Source organism: Leptinotarsa decemlineata, unplaced genomic scaffold (assembly GCF_025532065.1).
Source record: "Leptinotarsa decemlineata unplaced genomic scaffold, Ldec_3_MD MMD2_tig00026330_RagTag_RagTag, whole genome shotgun sequence".
In the NCBI taxonomy this organism is placed as follows: Eukaryota; Metazoa; Arthropoda; class Insecta; order Coleoptera; family Chrysomelidae; genus Leptinotarsa; species Leptinotarsa decemlineata.
In genome coordinates this window covers 11,331,096-11,354,785 of record NW_027412690.1, presented here as the reverse complement: position 1 = coordinate 11,354,785, position 23,690 = coordinate 11,331,096, and the positions used below count along the sequence as shown (strand labels likewise).

At 36.5% G+C, this 23,690-nt stretch overlaps 1 protein-coding gene across 4 annotated transcripts in view; it reads right to left on the bottom strand.

Moving 5' to 3' along the window:
- The window catches only part of LOC111505359 (aminopeptidase N), a 120,951-nt gene that overhangs the window by 3,052 nt on the left and 94,209 nt on the right, over positions 1-23,690 (bottom strand). For 3 of the 4 annotated variants that reach the window (XM_074183116.1, XM_074183113.1, XM_074183114.1), the window contains exons 3-14: positions 18,767-19,102; positions 18,531-18,686; positions 13,767-14,066; positions 13,364-13,547; positions 12,009-12,165; positions 11,692-11,957; positions 11,450-11,630; positions 5,657-5,928; positions 4,765-4,946; positions 4,111-4,278; positions 1,280-1,420; positions 1,147-1,228 (exon numbers count right to left, since the gene is read on the bottom strand). In XM_074183116.1, the coding sequence (XP_074039217.1) occupies positions 1,147-1,228; positions 1,280-1,420; positions 4,111-4,278; positions 4,765-4,946; positions 5,657-5,928; positions 11,450-11,630; positions 11,692-11,957; positions 12,009-12,165; positions 13,364-13,547; positions 13,767-14,066; positions 18,531-18,686; positions 18,767-19,102 (2,425 nt within the window). The remainder of the gene's footprint in view (positions 1-1,146; positions 1,229-1,279; positions 1,421-4,110; positions 4,279-4,764; positions 4,947-5,656; positions 5,929-11,449; positions 11,631-11,691; positions 11,958-12,008; positions 12,166-13,363; positions 13,548-13,766; positions 14,067-18,530; positions 18,687-18,766; positions 19,103-23,690) is intronic. The other variant, XM_074183115.1, reaches the window with a different exon arrangement.

Sequence of the window (23,690 nt, the reverse complement as noted above, 5' to 3'; positions counted from 1 at the left end):
GTGACATATGACATTTTGTACATCTAACCTAACTTCGTCTATATAAATAAATAACAAAACAACTGTTGTTTATGTGGCTTGTGGAGGTGGTATTGAACTATAATTTATATTTTGCCTTAATTGTTGATTTGTAAAGATAATTTTCCTTTTTTAAACTAGAATATCTAGGTAGGTATAAATTATTTCAACTTGATATATTATATGCAAGGCAAAATATTTTTAGGAATGGCAGGTAAAGTTCTAGGCGCTGTTGCCAATATGTGAATTAGAAACAAATCCATTTGAAAGTTAAAACCAACATTTGAAACATCAATTTGAATACTTTTCGAAGTGAATTTGAAAAACTCATGAATTAAACTCTACTTTATTTTGTTCAAACTTGCATTTGCTGTAATAACCCAACTAAGGAACATTCCCCATTATGTGAACACTGCCTATCCTTTAACTGTTCAAACGTTTTTATGCATTTAGAGAAATAATTTTTATAATTGCTTTTTCACCTCTCATTAATTACATTTTTCCCAGTAATTGGTTTATTTCATACCCCTCTATCAATAACATCTCTCGTTTTTTAAGAAAGACTTAAACGTAGCTAACAGAACAAATAACGATTAGAGCAAAGTTTTTAAAAGCAATAAAGACAAAACTTCAGTGTACGATAAATCAAGTAAATTGACTTGTGATTCTTGTACAAAACGTTATGTTGGCCAAACATGGAGAACCTTTTTACTAAGAATAAAAGAAAATCAAAGTAGTTTTTGAAGACCCAATCCGACCCAGACATGTAATTTGCAAACTCGAATCTTTTCGTGTGCTTGTAAATTATACATTAAACAATTCTGCAGATTTAGTGAATGACCGAATAGAATTGAATTTTTCCTCTCTGTTGGATCTGTTTTCTGGTAATTGGTTTATTACATGCCCATCAAATTAATTTGTGAAATTTCTCTTATAATGCCAACACTTTCAATTAGTTCTAATGAAATTATTAGTCATGAAGTAGGTATTAGGCCAACAAAAGTAAATAGAAAACTAAAAGTAGCTTGAAAGCTATAAATTCTTATTGTCAAATGCAACAGAAGTAAAAATCGATTGAAACACCTAAATAGTTATAGGTTTATGTGTGTAAATTTGTAGTTCTCTTACCTCCAACAACTGAAATTCCGTATTCATTTGAAACGCCAAAGATTTTATCATTCTAGCCAGTATGTTGAATCCATCCCCAAAGCTATAAAAAAATATGTTCACATCATATAATTTAATTCATCGTATGTCTTACTGGCTCAAAAGATCGTTCCAGTTTTTCCTCAAGAAATCGAATGCAATGGAGGTTCCAATTTTGTTCTTTGCCACTGATTCGAATATTCTATCTGCGTCTTGTATCCTAATGCTAGGATCATCCAATAATTTATCCAAATATCTGTAAATAACGTACATATTTACCTTTTAGTGTCGCAGAGGTTAGTAGAAAGCAAGGTGCATGTCGTGGTTTCAAAGAAAACAAAGAAAGTATCATTCTTACGTGAAAGTGCTATGTTGTTATTCATGAATAGTTATATACAGACTTTGGGTAACTACATAGTGCATTTGAAAAGATTTGTGAACTGTGTCCCCAGAAAAAAAGGGTGGTATAATTATACTTGATTTACACATGACATTATTCAATTAAAATAGTCGCTAAAAATCTTGAAACGAACTTCTAGGCGATAACTATGAAGACACCATGCAACGGATGATATCAGACTCAAAAGAGTCACATTCATGATCCAAAACCAGTTTCTGCTGTAGACATCATCAGTGAAAGGTGATAGATTGGTTCGTAGATGCAACATTTGAACTCAATCTGTCCTGAGCAGAAAGGTGGTTACATCATTTGTTCAGTATTCAGTAACACCAATCATATATCCGATTCTTGTCTACGTGTTTAAATTGTTCTAACTCCTAACCATATATTTTGAAAATAAGGAAAAATACCAGAGGGCATTATTAAATGGAATTCCACTAGACATGCAAAGTCAGGAAGAGTAATTCAAATAATGTTACGCACATGGCAATCGTATGAGCCGCCACTGACAGAAATACGACATGCTAAAAGACTGTTTTTCTTGCGAAAGAACAGGAATGTTCAAATGTATTGTATTTGAATCAGTTCGCGGAGAGTAATTCAAAACCGAAGAAAGCAACGAGTGAAATATATGCGATAATTACAAAATATGACTCAAGTATATTCAGTTGTATTGTGTTATTAAATGAAGTTATTGGGTTTGAATAAGCCTAAAACGTATTATTAACAAGAACCCACACATACCCATATATATTTGTGAAAGAAATAGCAAGCAGAACATTTCACAAAAGAGAAAAGGACAATGAGATTAGAGATATTCAATAGATAAAAAAGCGAATTTCTTGAGTACACTTGGCGTTAAGAATGATATCCCTATAACTTTTCAGTTGAAGCTGATGTCAATGCTTTAACTCAATTCCAACAACTAGGACACAATGGCTCTGTATAATAGGCAAATTAAAACTCGAAATGCGCCACTGGAATCAATGTAGTCGCCCCGGAGCGCCAATTGACTATTGTTGTTTCAAATTTCATCATTTGTATTACTTTCTTCTTTAATTAAACTCAAAATACAATTGAAAACATACGAATATGTGCAAAGATAAATCGTTAAATGTGAAAATACTAATCAACAAATTAAGAATTGTGATATGTGCAATAAAATAGTTAGTGTCAGTCAGATTGTCCAGCCAGCCAGTTAGTGAGTCAGTCTTTCTGACAAGTCAGTCGGTGAATGAGTCGGTGAGTCAATCAGTCGATGAGTCACTCAGCTAGTCAGTCGGTCGGTGAGTAAGTCAGTCGGTCAGTAAGTGAGTGAGTCCCTGAGTCAGTCAGTGGATGAGTTAGTCAGTCAGTGAGTCGGTTAGTAAGTGCATCGATCAGTCAGTCAGTGATTAATCATTCGATCAGTCGTTCCATCCGTCAGTTAGTCAGTCCTTGGTGAGTCAGTCAGTCGGTGAGTCAGTTGGTTAGTCAGTGAGTAAGTCATTCGGTCAGTCAGTCGATGAGTGAGTCAGTCAGTTAGTAAGCACGTCGGTGAGTCAGTCAGAGGTGAGTCACTCATTCAGCGAGTCAGCTCGTCAATTATTCGATGAGTCATTCAGTCAGCAGTGAGTCAGTCAGTCGGTCGGTAAGTATTATAGTCAGTTAGTCATTGAGTGAGTTAGTCAGTTGGTGAGTCAGTTAGACGGTAAGTCACTAATCCAATCAGTCATTGAGTCAATCATTCGATCATTCAGTCGGTGAGCTATTCAGTCATAAAGTCAGCTCGTCAGTCAGTCGGTTAGTTAGTCAAACAGTTATACAACAGACAGTCAGTTAGTAGGTAGTGAGTCAGTCAGTAAGTGATTCAGTCGGTCAGTGAGTGAGTGAGTCAGTCAGTTGGTGAGTCAATCACTGAGTGAGTCGGTCTGTCAGTGAGTTGATTAATGAATCAGTGATTCGGTCGGTGAGTTAGTGAGTCAGTTTGGTTAGGTTAGTGAGTCAGTTGGGGGGGGGCAGTCGATTAGACAGTGAGTCAGTAGGTCAGTGTGCGAGCCAGTCTGTCGGTGAATCAGTCAATAAGTGAATTAGTCAGTTCGTCAATGTGTCAATCTATCAGTGAGTTAGTTGGTGAGTCGGTCAGTGAGACAGTCGATCAGCCGGTGAGTTAGTCAGACGGGAGTCGGTCGGTCAGTGAGTGAGTCTGTCATTACTGAGTCGATCAGACTGTCGATGGCTCAGTCGGTCGGTAGTGAGTTAGTCTATTGGTTAGTCCGCTAGTAAGTCAGTCGGTCAGTGAGCAAGTCAATCAGTCAATTGGTTAGTAAGTCAGTGAGTCAGTCGGTAGTGAGTCAATCAGTTAGCCTGTAATATTTCAGAAATTTGTCTATGCGAGAATATTATAGCAAATTATAATTTCGAATATCAGTGTGAAATTACAGCTCCATTTAAAATGTACTAATTCAATGATTTTATTAACTCAACGTTTCAATCGTCTTAGTTAAAAGGATTATATTCTTAGCTCATGTACAAGAAAAAAACGTCATCGAAATTTCAGCAGGTACCTGGATAATAGCCAACGAAGTCTGGTGCAACCCAAAGCATCAAGTAGCACATTCTTTTCAGATGGAGAGTTTGATTCCAAATATTTCCTGTAAGCAAAGTCCCATTCAATTTCAGCCCCTTCTCTAAGGGCCGTACAGTAAACGATTTCTCGCAGATTTGGTAAAACCCTGAAAAAAAGTACAAACATTGAGACCTCAATATCAACAACAAATCGGAAGACGACAATTCATTGTTTCGAGGAAAAGAGTATTTTTATAAACACCATGCACTTATAAAGAAGCTATGGAATATTTATTATCAGCACTAAGAAATGTGTCGAGTGTACTGTATCATTTTGAAAACTGTTGATGAGGATTTGAAAATTAGTGTTTTCCCCCGAAACTTCGAAGTACACCTGGGGATTGATATTGTTCCATGTGAATAAATTTTATGTCAATACTCTTTCATATATTATTTTGCATAGGTAGTGTTCCTGTGAATATCTGTAGTTGTTTCGGTTGAATTTTTTCTTCAGTTTGTATCTAAACGAATCTGTGCATAATCTGCACATCACACATTTTTAGTATAATGAAGAAGCAGAAAGTCAAAACATCACATTGTTAATATTAACGAATTGTCAACTTGCGATTCCATATTTCAATAATTATTATTACGGTTCATTGTTGATCATCCATGCTCTGAATTTTGTCCTCGATTCATGGGCACATCCGGAATCTGGACTTCTACATGACCATTCCAATACAGTGGAGCGAATTCTCCTAGTAATGTAGTCATCAAACGGATCTTCAAATGTTACCATTCTGTAGGTACTCCGGAAAATTGCTTGGTGGTATTCCTGCAAGAGAAAGACAATTTAAATACAATTCATATTACAACCTGATTAGAGTATTTCAAGAGGTTTGAAAACTTTCTATTACGAGCCAGGAATATTTTTTACTTGTTTACTTTGTGGTAAATGTTCAAGAAGTAGCGAAAACTTATGTGAATTTCTGGAACTTCATTTAGCTTTTCCTAATATGACTAATAACCAGTCCGTGCAAAGCTTGTTAAATCATCTGAAAATGGAATTTTTAACAGGTGATGATCGACTGTATTGTCAAACATGCGCCAAACTAACTGACTGTTATAAGGAAACAAGTATAGCTGAGGCACCAGTCAATCTAATAATAACACTGATGATTTTCGAACAAAACTCAACCTCTAACGGAAGCAAGAAACTCTTTGGAAGGTTTGAAATAGATGAACATTTCAACCTAGCAGACCACTATTATAATATTCATGCAGTCATTGTTCACTGTGGGTCTGGTGTTGAATTTGGTCATTATTACGCCTTGGTCAAAGATGAAACGGACTGGTTTAAGTTTGACGACATCCATGCATTTGTATTTCTTTTGGCAACCAAGCGGTGCCCATACTTGCACTCGGGTGCGTGATGATGGTTTTAAAGCTTGAAACAAGTTTCCTGGACCCTTGGAAGTTTTTTAAAATCAGGAAGCGTATCAACTGTATGAGGCATTTCACACAATATTATTGAGGAAAACTCACCTCGAAGAGACCAAAAGCTGGCGTTGCAGAGAGGATATCACTCAAAAACTCTAGTTTCTTGAAAGCAATCAGCGTCGGTACGAACATGATGTTTTCGTCAAGAACCGCCATTTTCGAAATCATTCGAAGGGGAATATCGTAACTTATTAAATTTGCTCGGGCCAGGTCCATGGAATCACTTATTAGCTGTGCTCTTATTGAAGGTGGTAAATCCATGATATGGTCGATTAGGCTTCTCCAATTCTTCTCGTCGTAGTTGACGATGAAATAACCTAAGGAAATGATATACATTCGTATTAGTTCGTAGATTGGTTTCAAGGTCAGACTGTGACCAGTGTTGGAAAAAGTATAACGTAAGTGTCTAAAAACTACACACATCGGAAAAATCTAGGGATATTTTTATAACATACTAAATATCATAAAAATAAATGCAAAAATGGTAACTAATCTTTTATCAAGTTTTTTTACAAACTGTAGGTTTTCGGCTAAAATGAATAATCTGAAAGTGTCGAGTTTGTACATTCTATGCAGTTCTTGCTCAGCAATTAAACTGGAAATATTGTGCTTTAACATGGAACGCCATCACTTACCATTGGCTGAGATGAATAGAGCTGTAGGGCTTCTTCAAAGTGGCATGCGACAAAATGATGTAGCTCTTCGTTTGGGGGTCTCCCAAAGTGTTATCAGTCGATTGTGGCGGCGTTTCCGTGAAACTGGCAGTCCAGCCGAACAACATCCAGGGCGAGGACGCGCTACAACTGCAGTTCAAGACCGATTTTTGGTCTTAACCGCAAGAAGACAACCGACAATCACAGCACCTGAGTTGGTTAACGTGTTGCAGCAGACGCACCAGGTAACCATTGGTCGTGATACTGTCAGAAATCGACTGCATGAAGCAGATCTCCACAACAGAAGGCCATTTAGATGTTCACCTTTGTCGAGAGGCAATCGCGGTAGAAGATTAGAGTGGTGTCAAGAACATCAAAACTAGGATGCAAATGATTGGGCCACAGTTTTGTTTACAGACGAATCCAGATTTGGATTTCATCCAGATTCTCGTCGAATAAGACTGTGGAGACGACCTGGAAATAATGAACGTTTGAGTCACGTCCAGGAAGTCCACACATACAGAGGTGGTACAGTAATGCTATGCGGCGGAATCATGATCGGCGGCAGAACCGATCTCGTTTTTCCAAATCGCTCCCTCACAGCTCGACAGTACCTCGACACCATTCTTCTACCTATCGTCCGTCCGTTTGCTGGTGCTGTTGGTGAAAACTTCCACCTAATGCACGATAATGCTCGTCCACATGTCGCGCGTCTAGTGACTGACTGGCTCACCAACGAAGGAGTTGATGTATTGCCATGACCAGCACAATCACCGGACTTGAATCCCATCGAGCATGTGTGGGACATGCTTCAACAAAGAATTACTCCGCATATGGGGAACATTCACACAACGTTTCAATTGAGAGAGCTTTTAATCGCTGAATGGGCAAATGTATCTCAACAAGACATTGACAATCTCATTTTGTCGATGCACGATAGATGTAGGGCCGTAATAAACCAGCGTGGAGGCCATACTTTGTACTGATTCCAATTTTGTTTGTATTATGATTTTTTTTCGGGGTGCCAAAGAAGAGCCATATTTTTTTTAGTTTTGCTTATATGCGCACTCAGTATTTTTGACCATTTAATAAATTTTGTTGTAAGTTACATTGTTTTAATAATCACCCGTCAACTTTTTTTTCCCTAAAGCGATCTAAAAAAAATTATTGCCATTTTTAAAAATATCCCTAGACTTTTCCGATGTGTGTATATGAAATTCACTCCCAACCTGATGTGGGTACCTAATTCTGATCATTCACATTAGCAATGTTTGTATGTATAGACGAATTCTCGACGATAATATTGTGGAAGGATTGAAAACAGGGCCGTCGCCAAGGGGGAGAAGCCTGCCTCCCTCCCCCCTGCTTTATCGACTTGGGAAAAAGTTGGGAAGTGAAGGTAGAAAAAAATAATAGTAAAAAAAATTAAACAAAATTAAAAAAATTAAAATGAGAGAAAAGAAAGGGAGAGATAATAAGGAAAGGGAAAGGACCAGGACAAGGTTGGGATTTCCCAACATGCATAACTTGGAGATCCCATACTTTGAAATTCTGAGTTGTTTGAAAACTTCAAAAAAGTTTAATTTCTCCCAAGTAAGAGAACAATCCTGAACAGTCCACAAATTTTGAAATGACAATTTTACAAAATTTCCAACTTTTCTGTTTATTCGACTTGGAAAAGGTGGGAAATTTCGGGCCGTGAAGATAGAAAAAATAATAGTAGAAAACAATAAGCACAATATTATTTAAGTGTTGTTTCCTTTCATTTGTATTGAATATTCCTATACATGGTGGATATGGTGGAAGAACAAGGACCTTGGTCCAAAGTAGAATAATTCTCATTATAATTTTTATAATTACCAAAATGTATTTTTGTTTGTGTCTACCCTAACGGGCATAAGCATTCAGTCATTCTTTGGATAGCTAAGTAAGAAAATTTACATATTATAGTAGTAACTAATCCCTCGGCTTTCATTTTTTCGAAAGTTGGCAAATTTTGCTGGTGAGGTTTGCATAATTTGGAGTCCATCCCCCCTGGTTTTTCTTTTCGCTACGGCCCTGATCGGAAAGAACAATTTCTGATGACATGGAAGAAAGGTGCATGCAGATTAAAACAACTATGATAGAACCTAGGCATTGGGGAAACAGAAATTAGGAAGAGGGAATATTGGTTTTATGATAATAGCAGACGAGCACTAACATAGAGGAACAATGCAAAAAATAGAAAAATTGATACAGAGGATTGAAACAGATAACGAAGCTGAAGGAAAAGAAACGCAGCGATTATGTAGTCAGAAAAAAAATAAATGTACTAGAGAAACAACTTGAGACAACTGCACGAGGAAAGAAGTTGAGAACTTTCATCGAGAGGTAAATAAAAATCGACACGATTTTTTGTATAAATAAAGGATTACTTCTAGCGGATACAACGGAACATGGTTAATCCATAATTGTGGCAAAAAGTTCAATAACTACTATACAGGCAAGGTCTGCCTGTATTTCAAAAGCGTTGTCCGTTTTGATGTTAAGTCCGTTTATATTATGGACGGAAATATTATGGACAGACAAAAAGATATATTAAAGTGAGATATAAGGAACACATAGCACACTCAAAATATGGAAGACCTGAAAAATCAGCAGTCGCCCATCATATTTTGCAACAAAACTATTCCATAGACTTCAGTTCTTTAAGATTAGTTAGACAAGTTAACAACAACAGGCAGCTAGATGCCTATGAGAGTGTAGAAATAAGTAAACCTAATAATATTATGAATAACGATAACGGACAAATACCAAATAGCATACTATATAGCTTGTTGAAATAATATTGTTGGGTTTACTGATTACTACAAAAGACACATTGTAAATATATTTAGATAGGCAATATTGTGAAACTAATTTTATATACCTGAAAATTGTTCTATATATATCTGTAACATTTAAACATACATAAGGACATATTGTAAATAATAGAAAGGCCAATTGTAAAATCAATTTAGGGTGGTACACTTGTATGGGTGGTATTACTGATTACCTACCTGTATGATGTACCTGATTAGTATAAGTGTTTTAGTTTTAAGTAATTTTTAGTTTTATCTTCCTCTTGAAGATGATCACTTGGTGATCGAAACACGTGTCGAGGTGTAAAAATAACGATTTGGTGTTGGGAAAAAACTCCAGTAATATTCATGTAAATTGGTAGCAAATTGCAAAAAACGACTCTCCTCAATAGGAAGACTGACCCAAGTAGTCTCTGGTCTGGATTCCTGGCCATACTTAGGGCTTAGCCTCCCTATAAAATTTGAGGCTATTCATCGCAATAAATTAAAAGATATTGACAAATAACTATGATTATTTTTTTCTAAAAATGCTTGGTTATCATTATTTCACCATTAATTTTCAATATAAATACATAATATGCCCGAAAAAATACTATCACTCACTACGTAGTACGTACCACACCGTATCCTGCATCAACAAAACTCAAACGCACCGCCCATGAACGAATAAACCATCAATCCGAAATAATAAATGCCATACGTTGCAAGGGAGCCAAGCCTCCGACCGCTTTAAAATCACAGGCCCCATAAGACCGATGCAACCAGCGACATACGCCCCGATTTGTAATTTCAGTTGCGGAAATTATAGCGTTAGAGGAGGCTAGCCTCCAGTTGGTCTCCGTTAGTGTATGACTGCGTTTGTTTTTTATTTAATTATTCGGACGGGATGCCGTGACGGACCGGGACTGAAAAATATTTCGGTAAATCGTTTTAGTGTTTCTTGATAACATTTGTTATTTGTGTACAAAACTGGCAGTATTGTATTATAGCAGTGCTTTTTTGTAATATTTTTAAAGTGTTTTCTTTCAATTTCAAGGTGTTTTCAGGTTTTCACTTTTCGGTAAGTTTTTTTTTCATTTATTATGGATAAGTTGGACGAAATTAAAAATCTAACGATATAGTATATTGGTTGCTGACAAATGATTTTAAGTCTTTATCTTATGAAAATAAATTTTACTTTATTAAAATTCTGGGAAGGCCTCAACCAAATTTGATTTCAATTAAAACGTCAGATAATCGACAAAATCGAGGATTTAATATTAGTTGGTACGATTAATGCGATTGGTTAACCGGCTCCATTAAACGAGAATAACTTTTTTGTTGGCCCTGTGTTTTATTTTCCGTACAAACCGAATACCAAACGTGGTCTAAAATAGGATACTCCGATTTAAAAAATGTACCTCGTTCTACAGAAGAGCATATATTTTCGTTTGTAAATTAAAATTGTTTAGCAAGTCCATTATTTTTTTTTAATAATCAGGTTAGGGAAAATGGGTCGAATTTAAAAAGACTTATCGATATTACGATTCATTTGGGTTCCCAAGAATTAGCTTTTCGTGGACACGATGAAACCAAAGATTCCATTAAACGGTAGCTTTTTTTTGGGCACCTCAAAAACCATTCAAAATGAGATTATAGACAGTGTGGCATATATTATTGAGGAAAATATAAGCAAGGAGATTGAAAGTGTTTCTTTTTTGAATGGGAAATTGATGAAACTACCTATATTACCTGTCGTACATCACGACTTTCAATCGTTTTTAGATATGTCAAAGATGGTAATGTGGTAGAACGTTTTATGGGTTTTCATGATGTTTCATCTGGGCGCACAGCTGACGATTTGTTTAATTTTTTAATTCGCACGTGCGACACCAATAATTTTAGGCAAAAGTTAATTGCGCAAACCTATGATGGGGCTGCGGTCATAGCCGGCCATTTAAATGGTTTATAAACTTAAATAAAGTCCATAGCTCCTCATGCACTGGGCATTGTCATGCCCATGCCCTAACTTTAGTATTAAGCAAAGCGTGGAACAACATGAAAAATTTCGCGCCTCCGGCGGGCTTTTTTGTGTGTATATAGTCTTTATGACTTTAGCCTCCCTTGTTCTCCAATGCACGAGCCGTCACTGCTTCTAACAGGTCACTGACGTCTGAATCATCATATGCAGTGAAGGGTCTATTCGAATCTCCACCACAAACCTTGCGGGTTGCGGTGGAGGATAGAATAGACCCACTCTCTTTTGACCTAACCTAACCCATCCATTTTGTAACAATTTTTTCATATTTAGATTAAAAAAAGTGTTTCGGTAAAAAATAATTCAATATCATACACAGCATTCCTACCTGTTTGATCAATGTTCAGAAGGTACCATTTGGTGAAATTGACCTTCTCTTCGATTTCGTACTCTCCTCTCAGCCAGAATTTCGGTTTTGTATCTGTAAAGTTGGGTGCCTGGTAGGTCGTAAAGGATAACGGTACCCACCAAGAAGATTTTTCGTCTTTGTCGAATAAATAAAATCGTTTCTGAGAAAAGTATTCAAGGATTATTAATTACTTCCTCGCAAATCATAATAATTGAACTCACCTGGAGAATATGCAGATTATTATTTTGATAGTCAGCGATTGCATGAACGACAGGAAAACCTGGTCTCTCTGTCCACGTGTTCATGATTTGTGCAACAGTTTCGTTTGGTTCGAGTGCTTTGGCCTTGTGCGCTTCTTCCGTGAGAGCTGTAAACAAATCCAGTCTATCGGCGTTACCGTTAATATGTTTTTTGAGGAAGTTTATCAGCCCCCTCTTGAAGACGTTCTCACCCAGAAAATGGTTCATCATTCTTATGATGGCAGCTCCTGAAAATATATTTTGAGAAATTGAAGATTTTCCGTTTGTAGTCTACTTACCTTTGGCATATGAAATTTCGTCAAACGTTTGTCGAATTTGTCGGCTGTTTTTCACTTCGAAAGATATTGGCCTTGATGATTCCAAAGAGTCGATGGCCATGGCTCTGGCTGTTTCAGACGGAAGGAATTCGTCTTTTATTTTCCAAGAAGGTTCTGCCTACGAAAATAGAATGAGATTGAAAGAGGGTTCTTTGGACAAATAATTTTTATAGGATTTGATTTCACTTTTCACTTTTGGTCTACTGTAGGTTGTATCAGCGTATTTGGTATTATCAGCTGCTGTGAAAGACAGAGACTCAATCCATGAATTTCAAGTTCTCTACCAATCCAATAGATGGCATCTTCGTAAGGGTAGATGTCATCGTCTTCTGTGTTTCATAATAATGCATGCTATTACTTAAAATTGAAAGGTTTTTGGGGGAGATTATTGATATTAGTTTTTGTAAAAGATACATTTCTGTTCAGTTTTCCAAAAAATCTAATGGTAAATTAATACGTTTTTTCAAAATTCTGTTATGCATTATCATCAATGGTCTACGATGTAGATAGACAGAAGTGAACTCATTTCTTTTCAAAACACAACTAAGTTTATCCAACGTGGCTTATTGAAAAAGTAAACATTTCTTCACAAAAAAGATTTGAAGCTTTGATAACTTCTAATTATTCTATGCGAGCGCTTTCGATAGCAAGCTGTGCTATCATCTTCATGGCCCTACTCAAACTGATCGTCTTATCTTCTTGTTTGTTCTTTTATACGGTTGGAACGCCTTAGAGCAGGTATTTGTCCTCTCCTTTCATCGGGATGTCTTTTTAAATTTGCCTGTACTTGGGTTACATCTGGTAATATCCAAATTCAGAAGTAATAGAGGGACAAAACACCTTTCTAATGATGTAACACTCAACCCCCATGCTATTGAAAAAAACAGGGGATTTGGTATGAACTTTTTTTTGATAATTGTGTTTTCGAATCTTGTTTTGTCTATTTCCAAATTAATAACCAATACCCACGTACAGGCTTTGCCTTTGTGGGCTTTCTTTATTTATTTACCACACTGGTTATCACGATTGGACTATTATAAATTATATATTACCTACTCTGTATTTTACATGAATAATACTATGTATTTCAACAATATATTTATGTTCTTTTTTCTTGATAAATAAATATTATTACTATTATCATTAAAATCTGTTTGAAAAATCTGTTTTTTCCGTTATTCACAATTATTAATTTTCATATATCATATATAATATCACATATAAATATGTGATGTGCTTTTCTCATGATCAACTCGACTTGTTAAGGTGTCATCTTACTGAAGATATAGAAGAAGAAATTAAACATTGATTCTTACATGATCAACCCCAAAATACTCCATGTAAGTAGCGAATCCTTCTTTTAGCCACAGGTCGTTCCACCATTTGGGAGTGACTAAGTTTCCAAACCACTGATGTGCAATTTCATGAGCCAAAACAGTCGCAATTGTTCGTTTGTCTTCATTTGTGGAGACAGCTGGATCAAAAAGTAAACTGCTCTCTCTGAAAATTACAGAATATTAGCATATAAAAACGGAAAATCCTATTTTTGGGTTTTGATTTCACTGATTTTTGAGATAATATCTTAGACTAGCTCTCTCAAATAATTATTTATGTACATAGCTGATCGAATGTAAATAGCTCGCGAAATTTGAACATTTCACTTATTTTTTTGAACAGTCTATGTATTCATCGTATCCAATATTCCAGAAAATTCCTCACCTGAAAGTAATCAATCCCCAATTCTCCATGGCACTGAATCCAAACTCAGGAACTGCAACAATGTCGATTTTCGGAAGGGGGAATTTGATGTCGAAGTAGTTTTCGAAGTAGTGAAGAATTTTTGGTGAGATTTCGTTTGCGTAAGTTGTTTGCCGTACCAAACTGTCTCTGGACCACACTTTTATAAGGGGGTCGTTAGTTGAGCCGCGCCTCAAATCGGATAACATAAACGCTACCAAATAAGTCGCGATTTCCGGTGTTTCCAGGTAGTGATCCCAATACCAGTTTTCTCGATTTTCGCTGAAACAAATAAAGCTTTGACAGTCAACAGGGATTTGCTATGAAGGAATCAATAGTGTAGGAAAGATATAGATTGGGCCATCAAAATGTACCTAAACTATATCCATCCGACAAACAAAGTAACCCACGAACATTTGCATCTATTGGATAAAATAAACCAGCCTCCTTACGCTGGCCAATCAGATTGAACTGCAATCGGCTGGCGGAATTCCTTGTTACAGTGTCGGAGTGGTCAGTTACATTTTAAAGCCTGTGGTGTGTACTTGTACGGTAATTTTTCAAGCTTTTTAAATGTCTAGTACTGATATGCCTCAAGAAACTGCTAATTTGTGTCCCTACACTCCATCTAAAAGAAATTCTTGTACCCAGCTGCATATTATCAAAAATAAATAAACTTTCGGTCGTTCCTCAGTGCGACTCTGTACAAGCAGCCTTGTCTGGGAGGTCACGTGCTTTAGGCATGATAATGTTTTGGAGCAATCTGTTGTTCAGATGGACACAGTATAGTTTGTAACGAGTAAAACTTTTACCCGGAAAAAAGATGAAAAAACTTTCAACACTTTCATCATTTTCCAGTTTTAAGAAAAGGGCTTTCCATTCCCTATCAAGTATTGCTTCGCTTTTGAAAAACGATCCACTTATTTGGAAAATATAGAACTTTGAATTTGAAATGCGGTGGTCAATCAATTTGATCTTTGATTTTCATCCAATCATTCAAGAATTATATTGATATTAGTTTGGCTGAAAAGTTCGTAACTAACACACAGACTATTAGTTTGTGGTATATAACATTTTGAGTGAAACAACGATAAAAATAAAATAAAAACAATAAAAATTAATTGGCGCTCCGGGGCGACTTCATTGATAACAGTGGCGCATTTGCTTTTTCAGCTGCAGGAAAACCCGGAAAAACCTGCAGCACCACATCATCTGAAGATCTTGATCCAACAATGTCCTCTCTCTTATAAAACAAAATGTAGGGTGTCTTCAGAGGCTCCAATAAATTTAATGCATTACCAGAACACTTCGTGACACGACTATCGTCCAACTTAAACCAGTCCGTTTTTTCTTTGACCAAGGCGTAATAATGACCAAATTCAACGCCAGAACCACAGTGAACAATGACTGCATGAATATTATAATAGTGGTCTGCTAGGTTGAAATGTTCATCTATTTCGAACCTTCCAAAGAGTTTCTTGCTTCCGTTGACATTATAAGGATATATAAGGATAATGTCACAACGCTACTGTCAAATAGTAATCATGGCCTGCTTACCAAATACCGGATGGAAATACCATTCTGAAGGGACATTTTCACAAATAAATGTTCATAAGTCCGAAACTTGACTAGTTAGGTATAGGTATGATATACATAGAAAGAAAGCAAATTTCAGCAGCTTTCCGAATTTTCAATAATATACAGGGTGTTCCATTTAAAATAATCAAATTTCAGCAACTTTTTCAAGCAAACGAAAAAACTGTATTTTTTTACCACCCTGTATTGAAGTAACGGAGATTAGGCTGACGTGTGGGAAGTGTCCAAGTATCACCTAACTCCAAACCAAATTTCGATATCATAGTACTTCTTAACTAAAATATATCGGCATTTTTAGAAGTCATGATTTTCGAAGAAAAAAATTGAAATTAATTTTTATTTCGAAAACGGTAACAGATAGGTATAGAGAAATATCAAGAAAAGTTGTCGGGCAATTGTTGGAGATTCCAAAAATGATATTATATACAGAGTGTTCCATTTGAAAAATCAAAGTTGCTACTGCTTTCTAATAGAAGCGGCAACACCGCATTGTCGAAAATATTTTAGTTGGCTAGAGAATGTCCGAATATGCCCTCCATTAAATTTTCAAAGTGATCCGTTGTCTGGTTCACCAGAAACGTCTAATGTGCTATCCACCGTGAATCAGCCTGTATATGGAATTCCAGAAAAATCATCAGTCGCCCATAATATTTTGCAAAAAAACCATTCCATAGACTTTATTTCAGTAAAATTAGTTAAACAAGTTAACAACAACCTACGAGGGTATAGATGCCTACTTTAGAGTAGAGAGGGTGAGTGTAGGCACATAACATTTAGGCCACACGTAACCCTTTGTACATCTTCCCAAGGAGTTTTCCTCCTAGGTCATGGTCCATCCTGTCCTTTCCAGGAAAGTGGACAGTTCTCTGGGAGACATCACCTTCATATCGGCAGGTGTAGGCTAAGACTAACCGAACACATACTTTCTTATTGACGATAGTTTCATCTTCCTGTTCACACATAGAGGTGTGTCCACAAGCCCCATATTATGGAGGTGTTTCCTTAGTTGACATTGGCCAGTTAGAAATCCTACTGTTAAGCGTAGATTTTTCCTGGTCATCGCCAGATATTTCTTCGGCGCCAGCTTCCCAGGGTCGCTCAATATGATCCTGACAAGATTACATCCCACATCTTTAGGGATTGAGCATGGGGCTAACATTTGGCCAGTTCCGTAATTGTCGAAGTCATCAGGCCGTATGTGCCACTGGGTCCTAAAATTCTTAGTTCAGCCGCTTCCTTGGCTAAAGAGTGGGCAATGCGATTACGTTTACTCCTGTCGTGCCCTTTAACCCACCTCAGGGTAATGTTATTATCTACCGAGGCTTTGGCTAAATCTTGGCGGCACTCTAGTACTAGCCCTGAGTATACATAATAATATTATGAATAACAATGGTGGACAATACCTAATAGTAGGTATACTATACAGCTTTTTGAAATAATATTTCAATTATCAGATTTACCTGGCTATTACCTGAAATTAATTTAAGACAATTGAGATGCATGTACTCAGTGGAGGTATCTATGGAGGTATCTATGCTACAATGACAGCAATGATAGAGATTATTCAAAAAATCATAGATGCCATTGATAATCAAGAGGACTCCCAGATATTAAGCTGTGACTTGAGTAAAGCTTTCGATACTGTTGACCATGAAATACTGTTAGAGAAATTATCATATTATGGAGTAAGAGGAATTTCGTATAAACTGCTCAAGTCATACCTGTCAAATCGTTTTCAATCGACATGGTGGAAAAATTCACTATCTCAGACAATTCCGGTAACTCAAGGAGTGCCTCAAGGTTCTATTTTAGGGCCAATTCTGTTTATCATCTACACAAACGATTTCCTCGAAAATATCAAGGTTTATGCATCAAGTGCATATGCAGATGATACAACTTTTCTAGTTAAAGGCAAAGATGAAGGTGACATAAGACAACAGACAGAGCAAGTTCTAGCCGAAGCAGATATTTGGTTTACGGCAAATATACTCCTGCTAAACAAAGAAAAAACTCAAAGGCTAATGATTTCAAGCAAAAACAATACAGAGGAAAAATCACTAAAATTCCTTGGAATACATATGGACTCAAAACTAAATTGGAAGGTACAAATAAGCAAAATGAGTAAGAAGCTTAATTCAGCAATATATTGTATAAGGAGAATGAAAACAATTTCAACACATCAAGCGGCTAAAATAACCTATTTTTCAAACTTTCACAGCATTGCAACTTACGGAATCCTTTTGTGGGGCACAAGTTCTGATTCAAACAAAATATTTGTTCAGCAAAAAAAAGCCATCAGAATTCTATGCGGACTTGCATATAGAGATAGCTGCAAAGAGGCTTTTCGTCAACAAAGAATCCTCACCCAGTGCATATATATATAGTTGTCTGAAATATGTTCACGCAAATCCAGAGATGTTCTCAAAAAATGTACTCAATCATTCTTATGATACCAGAAATAAAGATTTACTGCAAGTTCCTCTTCATCGATTGAAGAAAACACAGCAAGGATGCGATTATTGGGGCGCAAAATTATATAATAAAATTCCAGACTTTGCAAAAAATAAACACTCGAATGAATTCTCCATCTGGCTGAAAAATGTCCTAATAGAAAAATGTTTCTATTCAATAGAAGATTTTATAAATGAATAATACATGTACTACATCTCTTGTAGGTTTACATGTGCATGATAATTTTGTATATATTTATTTATTTTATTTTGATCTGTGCATCTCTGTGTATATGTATTTTAATTTTAATACTAAGGAAATAACGACGTTGTAATGTTTCATTTACAATGAATAAATTGATTGATTGATTGATTGATATAAATAAGAATAATATTGTAGGTATGTATATTTAGTATAATCTTCCTCTTGAAGATGATGACTTGGTGATCGAAACACGCGTTGAAGTGTTAAAAAAACGGTTTGGTGTTGTGATAAAACTCCAGTAAGCCTACGAACTTTCGAGCTGAACGTTGATAAAATCGTCAGATTAGTAAAGTCAGATAGTTCATCTACCATAATACAAACGGTAAGTTCAATTTGCTAAATAAATTTAATTAAAACGTGCTTCAGAAGAAGTTGGAAAAGAGAAAATTAATAAATATTGTTATTTTGACTGACATTTAAAAAATCAACACTTACAATTTTATCGAAGTTGAAAGTGGCATATTTGCCAAGGTAGTCATATGTCCTGGTCTTGCTAAGCTAATGGTAAATTTAGCCTTGAAGGATGGTTCATCGAAGCATGGGAAAGCATTCCTGGCATCTGTCGGAGAGAACTGAGTACTTGCCATCCGCCTAAAATATTAGAAGTGTACGAATAATCTTACAAAGCAATTACATTACTATACATTATTTCAAAAATATTGAATGCTTACCTTTCTCGACCCGAAGCATCGTTATACTGGCTGAGATAGAATCCCTGGAGGTGTCCATTTAGCTGCCCGTTAAACGTCATACTCAAATCATAAGTTTCGTTTCTTTTGAGATCTTCCATCAAAATTATTTTGTACTTATCACCTTCGACATAGCCTTGTTCTCGTATCTCTATAAGACTAGAATTTGACACTGTAGAATTAATGCTAAGGGAATGCTCTTCAATTGTAATGTTGCTGACATGAAAAATTATTTCATTGGTAGGTTCCACTACGTTCAAGGTCATTGCAACGGAACCCGACGTGGTGGCATTTTGGAGATCTGGTACTATTCGTATTCTGAAAAAAAAAGAAAAAGAAATCATTTTTTTTGCCACCGCACCAAGTTGGTATGTAATTTTGCTCATCAAAGCCTTGATGTGTGACACGTTAAAAAGTAAGACCTCGTTAGTCCTTGCTCGCACAAGTTTCTCAACTTCTGAGAGTTGTCGTTCGTATGGGAAAACGGAAAAACATTTTCTTTTTAAACTTGTCGCACAGACAACTTATAGTTTCAATGATAAGAGAGAACTTGTGGTAATTAGTTTGCTAGGACTTTCAATTCTGTATCCAAAAATTTATTACATACATTGGACCAAAACTCTACAATTCTTTACCGCCGTCAGAAGTTATACTGAATTGAAAATAGAATAGAAAACATTTATCAATCACAACTACCACAATTCTGAATAGTTGACTAATTCACCATACACAATAAATACAATGTCACAAGCTGTTGTTTCTGTATCTTCTTTCGTATTTGATGCTCTTATTATGCTAAAAGACTGCTCATCATTTTGCTCGTCCTTCTAGGACTTCCCAGAACTAATTAGTAGGTTTTTCTTAGTTTGTAAATGTATTGGATTCGTGACTGTAACATAAGCTTGGCTTAGATAGCAAAGATCCTTCATAGATGTAATTTATAGTTTTGTAAAATAAGCTGTAATGGTATATATTTTATATTAATCTAAATTGAATACATTTTGATTTGATTTGATAAATGGTTCATTCGCATTTTTGAGTAATAAGTAGTTTTATATTCATTTTCATCTCCTGCAAACAAAGCATACACTTTCTATAAAGAGGTTGAATTCTGCAAATTTGTTCAGTAAGAAAGTTAAAAACTTATTACTGGACAAATGTTACTACAGTCTCATAATGAATATTTAGAGGATTCTTTTACAGAAGAATAATAAGATATTTAATCGTTCTAATTTTTCACTTGCAGTTTTGCTTTAGTTTCAGTGTTCTGACTGGCGATTGTATAGTTTTTTTATATATGTGTATATATGTGTATATATGTATGTAAATATATATGTAAATATTTTAATATTAATTGTAAGTTACAAAAAGGATTTGAAGCTTTATAACTTCTATTTAATTATCTGCGAGCGCTTTCGACAGCTGGTCATATATCATAAGCTATGTATCACAAATGGTGAATAAATATTATTATTATTATTATTTCAATGAAAATATTCACATTATAGACTGTTTCGAGGTTTGGTTGCAAGCATGTCTGATTCTATTTATAAGTTCCATTTATATTATAGATTTCATGCATCTCCACAAATATTATCAAAGGGAGTCGTATCAGGTGATCCAGCAGACCATTCTGGAGTTAGAAAAGTATTAGAAAACAATAGAAGGAAGTTCGTTCAAAAATAAGAAGCTGAAACGAAAACTATTACAATCCATATCGAGACATTCGCGAAAAAGACAGATGAAACCACAAACTAAAAGGTGAAATTCTGCGTTTAAGGTAGAAATTTTGGCTTTGAAGTTGAAATTAGTAAAATTCACGAGTTTAATATCGAATTTATTCGAGAAACAAGTGACTCTTCTGCTCTTTCGTAAAACCAGCGCTTGAACCAGATCGAATGAAACATGTTGAACCATTTCAACTTCCCAATCAAAATATGCAGAGTGAGACAATGCAACCTCATTTCTCACAACAAATGCAACTTTAGTCACCTTTTAATCAAAACACAAATTTTATTATTATCTTTCTGAAAATAAAGATGCAGTAATGCAACGTGATGTGTTTCTCATCTCTTATTGGTTCGACGCATTCTCTTGGAAACGGTTCAACTGCCACGATAATAAATTGCCGTGAAATGCCATGAAATCTGTAAAGTTACTTTTACCAATAATTTCATAACGTTTATAAATAAACGTTTTGTGCTACCCACACGCTGATGCAAAATGATTCATTTCTTTCCATATTTTTCGAATGTGCGAATCAAGATTTTGTGAATGAGGCCATGAAAATAAAATAACTTTCAAATATACTGCAATGATATATTGCTCAAAATTTCTGCTAGAACGAAATTATACCTAACATCCGTTATGAAATGCTTTACGATGCATGGTGTCTGTGCTGGTTATAAACAAAATAAGTTGAGGAATATAAGTTGCATCATACATCGTCTTTGCGACTTGTGACTTGAGAAAATCACACAAGAAAAAGACTAACGGGGTCAAATCATACGATTTCGGTGGCTACCTCTCCGTGAAATGACCACCCCCTAAAATCGCTTGTGCAGAATATCCAATGTAGCATGTAGTGCCGTCCTGTGGAAACCACATGTTTTTGGTGTCCAGATCATTCAATTCGAGCCGAAAGAATTTGGTAATCGTCGACCTATAGTGCTCGCCGTTAATAGTGATGGCTTGACCAGAGTCGTTCTCAAAGAAATATGGACAAATGACGCCAGCAACCCAAAATCCACACCAAACAGTGACCCTGGACGCTCTTGGATCTCATGTCGACAATTTTGTTTGCTCAGGTACCCATTCAACCAGAGATGGGCCTCATCGCTGAAGATGATTTTTCGATGAAAATTCGTGCCAGTTGCCAACTGCTCCAGAGACCATTCGGCGAACACACGTCGTTGTCTATGGTCATTTTCTTTCAGTTCCTGGGTCAGATGAATTTTGTACGGAGGCAGGCCTAAGTGACGATACATAGTCTGCAGTTTCTTTCAAGCTCTCTCAGCCTTGTTCCCATGAATCTTTAGGTGGTATATCCCTGCTGCTGATAGTGCGTCTCTTTTGTCTTTGGCCGACCTGTGACTTTGTTGTATCTTCTTAGTGGGTTCGAAAATCGTTTTGAATTTGTGTTTCCCCAAGAGTTTTCCAATTCTTTCTATGACCCTGTATGGTAGATACGCACATGCAACCTTCTGAGCCTCCTCCCCGTTTTGAACCGTGGAACTCTTCAGTTTATGTATAGCAAAAAGAGCATATATGTGGCCTATGAGCAATGTCGGAGGACAGTGGAACGCGCATTAGGTCTTTCACCCCCTGTGGTCACCTGGATCTACACTGCAATAATAAGACCTATGTTAACGTACGGAGCCATTAAACATCACATAAGCCATGAGAACAACATCAACCGCGGCAATGGAATTGATTACTGGTCTGACCCCTCTGGACCTGTACGTTAAGGAGGTCGCGTTAATGTCCATGGTACGATTGCGCACAGCTGGTATAAACCTCGAAGTAGGAATGGATCAATTGAGGCTGAGCCTATGGCAAGAAGTGCTTATTGCGCAACCTCTGCTGCAGGCAACCATTGATGCAATTGAACCCAGGTTTGTGTTTAATAAACCCTACAAAATACAAATGAAACAGAACACTAAGTCAGATGCTACAAATGCAATACGCATATATACAGACAGCTCTAAAACCAAAGAAGGCTCAGGATGTAGAGTGTACTTCAAATCCCCAAGCCTATGGATTGAGTGGGGAATGGGAAAAAATACCAGCGTGGTCCAAACAGAACTGGCTGGTATCTCAATTGCCATAAAAGAAATAACCAGGAAAGGAATTTCTCGGTCAGTTTGTTCAGTCTTCATGATGAACTTTATGTGTTGAGAGTTCAAGTGGCCTAGGAAAAGGTTTAGAGCGTCCTTTTCATGTTTCCAGATGACGAAGGTCTCATCCACGTGACGTAGCCACAAGGTTGGTTTCAATTCAAAGGTGTGGACTTGCTTTCTTTTTAAAAGGTTCCATGAAGCCTCAACCATTTTTGCCTTCTTTGCGTGTACGTGTACAGTGAATCGATCTGGAGAAAGTTGGATTCAGTGTCAAGGGAGCTACAAACAATGATCTCACGCAGCCTGTACTGATGGAAGGGAATACTGTACATGCCATTACTGCCATGAGTCTGATTAAACATGGTAAAACAATATTTTGTTTGTATTAAAATTTTGTTAACTAGTTTTGTTTGATTATTCATGAGAAATTATTTTTGTGTGAATACTCTGACTATGAAAGTCTGATTATAATTGTAAAACCTTCAGTAGTGTAACAAAGAGACTTCTGGCGCAATGGGAGTGGGGGTAACCTATCAGCGTCATCGAAATCGACGCAGGATGGAACGAGTATAGTAGCGATTTTAGCGTGGAACTCCGCCCCTCGGCCCCCTTGGTACTCCACCTAACCTATCGGCCCCCTTGGTACTCCACCTAACCTATCAGCTCCCTCGGCCCCTTCAGTCACGTGATTTTAAATAAAAAAAGTTTATAGTTATGAGATTCGAACCTGGGTCGTCCGCGCCGTAGACATTGTCCTTAGCCTCTACACCATCGTAAGATATTGAAGTTAACTGCGAATGTTGGGTATTTATAGCGTTAGTTTTGTCAGGACCGAAATTGACTCATTCATTATACTTGACAGCATTATTTTTGATTTCCGTAGAATGTAATCGTCATTATCATATTGAAGATAGGAAAATATACTTAGATTTGGGAAAATAATTAATATTTCATGTAAAGATGTGTATGTGTGTGTAAGAGCGAGAGGCGCGTGTGACGTAATCGATGCAAAGAGAGATGGAGATTGAGGTTTTACCGGTTGCTAGTGCAAGCAGGTGTTGCCAGTT